Source organism: Camelus ferus, chromosome 9 (assembly GCF_009834535.1).
Source record: "Camelus ferus isolate YT-003-E chromosome 9, BCGSAC_Cfer_1.0, whole genome shotgun sequence".
In the NCBI taxonomy this organism is placed as follows: domain Eukaryota; kingdom Metazoa; phylum Chordata; class Mammalia; order Artiodactyla; family Camelidae; genus Camelus; species Camelus ferus.
Window position 1 is genome coordinate 11,241,715 of NC_045704.1, and position 8,287 is coordinate 11,250,001.

Here is an 8,287-nt window from a genome sequence, read left to right on the forward strand (position 1 = left end):
TCTTTAATTTTTCAGGAACCCATTGGTTATTTAGTACTATTTTGATTAGCCTCCACATGCTTGTGTTTTGTGCAGTTTTTATTTCTTGTACTTGATTTCTAGCCTCATACTGTTGCGTCAGAAAAGATGCTTAATATAATTTGGATCTTCTTAAATTTACTGTGACTTCTGTTATGACTTCAAATGTGATCTATCCTGGAAAGCATTCCATATGCATTTGAAAATATTGTGTATTCAGTTTTTTTTCTAGAGGAAAGTTCTGTAGATATGTATTAAGCCTGTCTAGTCAATGTGTCCTTTAAAGCCAGTCAGGATTTCCCTGTTGTTTTAATGTCAAGGTGATCTGTCCATTGATGTAAGTGGGATGTTAAAGTCTCCTACTTTTATTTAATACTCTTACCTTCTCTGTGTATTTTGGTTAATATCTGCATTATGCATTTAGGTACAGTTATGTTGGGTACATAGATATTTAAAATTGTAGTACCTTCTGGATGGATTGATCTCTTTATCAACATATAATGTCCTCCTCTGTCTCTTATTCCAGTCTGTTTTACAGTCTATTGTCTGATAATAACTATTGCTATCTCACTTTCCCCCCAGTTTTTGTTTTCCTGGAATACTTTTTTCATCTCCCACATTAAGTCTGTGTGTATCTTTAGATATGAAGTTTGTTTCTCATAAAAAGCATATATGTGAGTCTTGTCTTTTTACCCATTTAGTCACTCTATACCTTATGATTGGAGTCCTTGGCCCAATTACATGTAAAGTAGGTCTTGACGGGTATGTACTTATTTGAATTCTGTTAGTTGTTTCCTGCAGTTCATTTTTTGTTCCTTTCGCCTCTCTTGCTGTCTTCCACTTAATTTGATGAATCTTCAATGTTACACTCGCATACTTAAAAGATTTTGGCTTTGTGGATACCGTGAGATTTATATGTAACAGAATATATATAAACAAGATTATTTTACATTGAAGGTCTCCCACAATACTGACATGATCACTAGTTTTAAAGAGCTATATTTAGTTTCCAATTGAGCTCGTCTCAAAATTGCAGCCCAGAAGGGACTGGTATGATATATTCACATGCTGACAGGGAAAAGCTTTCAACCTGTGACACTCTATACAGCAAATATCATTTAGAGTATAAGAAGAGATGAAGAATTTTTCAGAACAAAAATTAAAAGTGATTTTCAATACTAAACCCTACCCTAGAAGAAATGTTGAAGGATCTTCTCTAAGTGGAAAAGAAGTAAGAATCTATAGGGAAGGGAAAATCCCACTAGGGAAGGCCAAGATACAGTACGGACTCAGGATCAAACCCTTAAATAAGCAAATATATAGATTAAAAGATCAAAATTGTAAAACTAACTATAATCATAACAAATAGTTAAGGCATAAGCATGAAGATAAAAATACTACATCAAGAAAAAATACGGAATAGGGGAGTAAAAAATGTGTATCATTCAGATCGTGTTTGAACTTAAATGAAGACTTACTTATCTTCATTTTAAACAAGTAGATATAACCACAGATCAACATATATTAACCCCATGGTAACCACAAATTAAGAACATACAATAGTCACTAAAAAACGAAAAAGATGGGAAGACAAATATACGACCAAAATAAATCATACAATCACAAGGCAAGAAACAAAAAGTGAACTAAGAACTATAAGCACAACTGGAAAATCACTAATCAAGGGGAATGAGTATATGCCTATCAATAATCACTTTATATGTCAATGTACTAAATACGCCAATCAAAATACACAGGGTGGCTGATTGGTCTTTTAAAATGTCCCTTTAATGTGATGCCTACAAGAGACTCAATTCAGGAATAAAGATACATGCAGACTTTGAAAATGAAAATGAAAGAATGGAAAAAGATATTTTACATTAATAGTAAAATAAAAACGGGATGGTAATATTCATATCAGATGAAACACACATAAAATAAAGGCTGTACAAAAGAGAAAGAGGGCATTATATCATGAAAAATATCAATACAAGAAGAGAATATTCCACTTGTTGACATTTACGCCCCAAATACAGGAGCACCTAAATATATAAAGCAAATACTACCAGATATAAAGGGGAAAATTGATAGTAATACAGTAATAGTCAGGGAATTTAACACACCACTTACATCAATGGACAGATCATCCAGATAGAGAATCAATAAGGCAACAGTGATCCTTAGTTACGCAGTAAAGCAGTTGTACTTAATAGATATCTATGAGACATTACATTCAAAATGAGCAGAATACACATTCTTTTCAAGTGCACATGGAATGTTCTCCAGGATAGATCATGTGCTAGGCCACAAAACATGTTTCACACATTTAAGAGGATACAAATTACATCAAGCATTTTTTCTGATCACAACAGTAAAAGACTAGAAATTAACTATGGAAAGCAAAATGGGAAAAGAGAAAAAAACATGAAAACTAAACAACATACTACTAAGAATCCATAGGATCAATAAAGAAATCAAAATATAAATGAGAACATATCTTGAGACAAATGAAAATAAAAACACAACTTTCCAAATTCGGTGTCATATACAAAAAGAAGTTTGAAGAAGGACATTTACAGCAGTACAGGTTTACCTAAAATGTTTTTAAAAATTCCAAAAAACCAAACTAATGTTCCATCTAAATGAAGTGGAGAGAGAAACACAAAGAAGACTAAAGTCAGCAGGTGGAAGAAATGAAAAAGGTCAGAGGGAAAATACAGACAAAAAAAGGTCAATAAAACTGAGAGCTAGCTTTTTGAGAAGATAAATTAAAGAAGTCTTACCTAGGCTTACAAAGAAAAAGAGAAACTAAATAAACAACAGGAAAAATGAAAGAAGAGAATTTACAACCGATAATTACAGGGATACAAAAATCATAATACGGTATCATGAATGGTTATATGCCAACAAATGGGACAACCAGAAGAAATGGGTAAATTTCTAGAAATATAGATCATCTTCTAAGGCTGAATCAGGAAGAAATAGACAATCTGAACAGACTGTTCACTAGTAGTGAAATCAAATTAATAATTAGAAAACTTTTAAAAACCTAAGTCCGGGAGCTGATGGCTTCACACATGAAAAGGTAATACCTTTCCTTCTCAAACTATTCCAAAAAATTGAAGAGGAGGAAACACTCCCAAATTCATTCTATGAAACCACCATTACTTGAAAACAATACCAGAAAAGTCAGTACAGAAAAAATGAGAGACCAATATCTTGATGAATACAGCTGAAAAAGCCTCAACCAAATATTACCAGACAGAATTCAAACAATATATAAAAAGGATGGTAAATGAATATCAAGTGGAACTGTTCCAGAGATTACAGGATGGTTAACAATCCACAATCCAATCAATATGATTAACCACATTAACAAAAGGAAGGATAAAAATCATATGACTATCTCAGTAGATGTGGAAAAAGAACCTGACATAATTCAACGGGACAGCTACATGTAAATTAATGAAATTATTTCAACATATTTTCACACCATACACAAAAATTAAACTCAGAATTGGTTATGGCCCCAAATGTAAGGCCAGAAACCATAAAACTCCTGAAAGAAAACATGGGCAGGACACTCTGACATAATACATACCGATATATATATTTTTAGATCTTTCTCTACAGGCAAAGGGGAAAAAAAGCAAAAATAAATGGGACCTAATTAAATTTAAAAGTTTTTGCACAGCAAAGGAAACCATCGATAAAATGAAGAGGCAACTTACTGAATTGGAGAAAATGTTTTCAAATGATATCATCGATAAGGGGTTTATATATATCCAAAATACATAAACAGCTCATACAACTCAATATAAAAACCAAACAACCCAATAACAAATGGGTAGAAGAACTGAATAAACATTTTTCCAAAGAGGATATGCAGATGGCCAACAGTCACATGAAAAGATGCTCAACATTGCTATCACCAGAAAAATGCACATCAAAACCACAATGAGATGTCACTCCACATCTGTCAGAATACCTAGCATCAAAAAGACCACAAAAAACAAATGTTATTGAGGATGTGCAGAAAGGGCAACCCTTGTACGCTGCTGGTGGTGCTACGCTGCTACGTTAATTGGTGCATCTGCTATGGAAAACAGTATGGAAGTTCCTCACAAAACTAAAAGACAGAACTAACATGTGATGCATATTAACACTCTTGGATATATACCCAAAGAAAATGAAAACAATAATTCAAAAAGATACATGTACCCCATATTCATAGGAGCATTACTGACAACAGCCAAGTCATGGAAACAACCTAGGCATCCATCAACAAATGAATGAATAAAAATGTGATAAATACAACAATGGCACATTACTCAGCCATAAAAGAATGAAATTTGGGTTGGGAGGGTATAGCTCAAGTGGTAGAGCACATGCTTAGCATGCGCAAGGTCCTAGGTTCAATTCCCAGCACTGCCACTAAAAATAAATAAATAAATAAACCTAATTACCTCCCCCCAAACAAAACAAAAAAGAACGAAATGACGCAAAAAAAAAAAAAAAAAAAAAAAAGAGAGAGACAGACCTGGAGGCTGTTGTGCTTAGTGAAATGTCAGACAGAAAGACAAATACTGTAAGTTATCACCTATATATGGACTCTGGAAAATAAAACAAAAAGATGAATAAGTAAAACAAAAACTGACTCACAGATACAGAGTACAAACTAGTGGTTAGCAATGGGGGGAGAAAAGTGGGGAGGGGCAAGTTAGGGTACATATATAAAAAATAAGCTAAAAGCACAGGGAATATAGTCTATTTTATTATAATTTTAAACAAGTAAAATCTATGTAAGTATTGAATCACTGTGTCATGCACTCAAAGCTAATATAATATAGTAAATCAATAGAAGCAATAAATAATTTTTAAATTTAAAAGGATAATAATGCAATGTGATAGAGGTGTTAATTATGGCAACTGTATTACTATATAAATAAAACATACTACCATTTTGAAATTGTAAATTTACACAATGTTTTGTGTCAAATATATTTCAATTTTAAACACTGGCAGAAGTATATTTTTGATTTTTTTACTGCTGCACTTCACTTCAATCTGGCCATTTCTACATGAAAATATTAAATGTGCTAATCTCCCAGCAAAACATCATATTTCCAATAAATACTGCCATCTCTCTAAGGATGTTACTGATAAAACTCATAACTGACTCTCAAATGCCCTACTGAATGAGACTGATTTTATATTCCAGCTCTACACCAGGCTGCACTTTATTCTTGAGGCCATTACTTTTTTCAGTTTTTTAATGACCAATCCAAAGACTGATCTAATTTCATATATACCTTTATCTATAATTGCATACCTATTTCATTTCTTCTAAATTTATTCTGCTAGATGAAAGCTACACACATGAAGATTTCATTACATGCAGATGATTTCAAGACCTGGAATTTATTATTGCATAAATTCTGAACTTCTTTTCTGCAAGTAATAGGAAAATTCCAATAAAATAATTATTTACAAGATAACTATATTTCATGGCAATACTATTACAATTGTTTATTTGTATTTACTATTCTCTTGATATTCAACATTTTAATTAGGATTCAGAGGGTGCAAAAAGTAAAGGAAAAAATTGGAAGCTGAACATAATAGATATAAAGACAATTTACATATTTCTCATGATACTTGCAGAATTTCTATTCCTAATCCATGCAAAGTAGAGACTGTATACCAGAGTCACGGCTCATGAGCAGAAAGGGACTGAGAGCTGGGAAGCAGGCAACAATGATTGTAGTAATGTTAACAAGGAACAGGTTGGGGTTATCAAAAAGACTCAAAACAACTTGAAAAACAGAGGAAAGAGTGGAAAAATAGACAAAGGTGCTAACCAGGAGAAGGATGGTTTTGGTGGCTCTGGACTCAGGGGAGGAGGTAGGGGAGGCATTGGTCCTCCGAATGTGTTGGGCCCTCTGCTTATGTCTGTGCAGGGAAAACAATGGAGCCACTGGCCCAGAGCATGAACCCTAAACATAAAATATCAGGGAATAATAACAATACTCCATATAATACATTGCTGACTTGGTCATGAAGAACAGAAGTACAGTATCCATAACCCTTTCTGTTTGTGATGTTTTTGTTGCTCAATTTGTCATGTATGAAGATAGGAAAACTGGTATTTACCAACATTTGTAGGATCCAACACAGGAGAATAGAGGGAACAATGTACTTGGGAGCTTTTACTTTAAGTTTTGCCCACCTCGAGTGCCTGGGACTGATTGTGATCACTTGAAAGACTCTCAAGAGGCAGATGCTACCAATGGACACTCCCCTCCCGACTCTGTGAAGAAAGAAAAGAAGTTTGCATCCAGCATCACTGAGGAACTGTTTCCACCCAAATGCTGCCATTGTGTGGGGGACGCCTTTACAGAGGAGGACCAAGGAGTTGGCTACAATCAGATGCTTAAGCATCAAATCTGTGCACCTTAACCTGTACCCAGTGAAGTAAAGGCTGATATAATGGCAAAGAAGTGACAAATTGCCCAGGATTCCAACCACAGTTTCTGTTAAGATGATCACATCTATTGTCAAATCCCTGCTGTCCATCCTCTCAGACACCAGTCACTGATACTGTGAGTTAGATTGTCCTGCATGGGAACATGAGGTGTGAGCTACATGTATCAACTCAGCTGAATCCAATAGTCTCCACTTAACATTAGTTCCCACTTGGAAACATTCATTTAGTTTTCCTGTTATGAGGTGCTTTCCGAGGGTTGAATGTACAATTTTTAAAGGGCAGTTATATGTAAAGTTAATCACTGAAGCACTACATGTGACCACCTCTTCATTCTTCATCAATCTAGGACCCACCCACTTCCATTACTTTTATTATACAGAGGATGGTAATGTACAAACAGAGAAGTTAATTACTGTCTAAATCTTCTGATTAATGAGGAGTGAGGACTTGAAACCTTCTGGGCAGTTAAAAATAGTGCAATGAACCATCATGTTCTGCCAAAGAGCTACTTAGATTTGTTCAAATACTAATCCAGATCTATAGTTTTGGATATACACTTGCAGTTTGATTTCAGACTTACGGTATTTTATAGTTTTTTAAAATCAAATAATCCATTTCTATTATAAAAATAAATTTTATTAGTAAATTTTCTTCTATATGTTAATATCAGTTAGGAATAAAGCCTAAGATATCCCCATACATGTACGTGCACTGTAGCACTAGAGTCCTGCAGGAACCTGCCCCATGACAAGTTAACATAATGAAGAGGAGAATGGCTTGATATGAGGATGGCATCATGAAGATTCTTTTTCTTTCATGTCAGAAATCCATGGATAATGGCACCTATCCCAGAAATTACTGAATGAGCACATGTAGGGCCAAAAACTTCTGCACATGAATCAATAATATAAAACAAAAGACTGTAAGGCAAAACATAATTATTACTATTTTTAATGATATGCTTATCTATTTGTTAATGCCAGAGTTAATTAAAAATATTAACAATGAATTAAGATTTGTGAATGAGATTAGTATACAAAACATATGCAATTTAGCATTTACAAGGCATGTATGCTTCTGCAGTTTATAATTGAAATATGAGATTTATGAATTGATATCAGAAAGAACACAGGTAGAGACAAAACAATACGCAACAGACAGCTACTGAAACAAAATTATCATGTCAATTCTCCATTACATTTAAGAGTGATGATAACTTCACTATAATCAACACACTACAGAGTTTTCCAGTGGAGACACAGTAACTTTCTGACTAATTGCATTATACACTCAGAGTTAGAGAACACTTTTCTATTCAAGCCATTACAATTTGGATACACAAACTGCACAGGATTAGATGGCTTATGCACATTTACCATATTCTTTATAGAAAACCTGGAGGTATTATTGGTGCATGTCTAGTAATCCTAAACATTGAGTCTATGATTCCTATAAAGTAGACTGAACAGCAGATTGATTTTACAACTACACATCTAAACACCTTAAAAATCAGGTTTCATAATCACATGGATTCGGCCACAATAATCACTGTCAGTGAGGATTACATTAAATTGCAGAAGGGGCCACCAGGAGTTGGTGTAGGATTTAACACCCCATCTCTCTTTATTAGCTGAGCTCATGCCTCTGAATTATTCTACTTTCCTGTATGGCATTGGCACTGAATCAGGTTACTACACAGAAGATGATCTTTTTCTGATATGATCACTTAGCCAGACTCTTCATCTGCCTATTTTTTTTTTACAGACTCTGTCACTCACAATG

General features: G+C 34.1%; 1 protein-coding gene across 1 annotated transcript; it reads right to left on the reverse strand.

Moving 5' to 3' along the window:
- Window positions 1–5,624: 5,624 nt before the first annotated feature.
- LOC102510515 (vomeronasal type-1 receptor 4-like) lies at window positions 5,625–6,871 on the reverse strand. Its single transcript, XM_014567435.2, is given in 2 exon segments — window positions 5,625–5,982; window positions 5,984–6,871. Coding segments are annotated over 2 exon segments (900 nt in total). The 5' UTR covers window positions 6,595–6,871; the 3' UTR covers window positions 5,625–5,693.
- Between the last annotated feature and the right edge of the window lie 1,416 nt (window positions 6,872–8,287).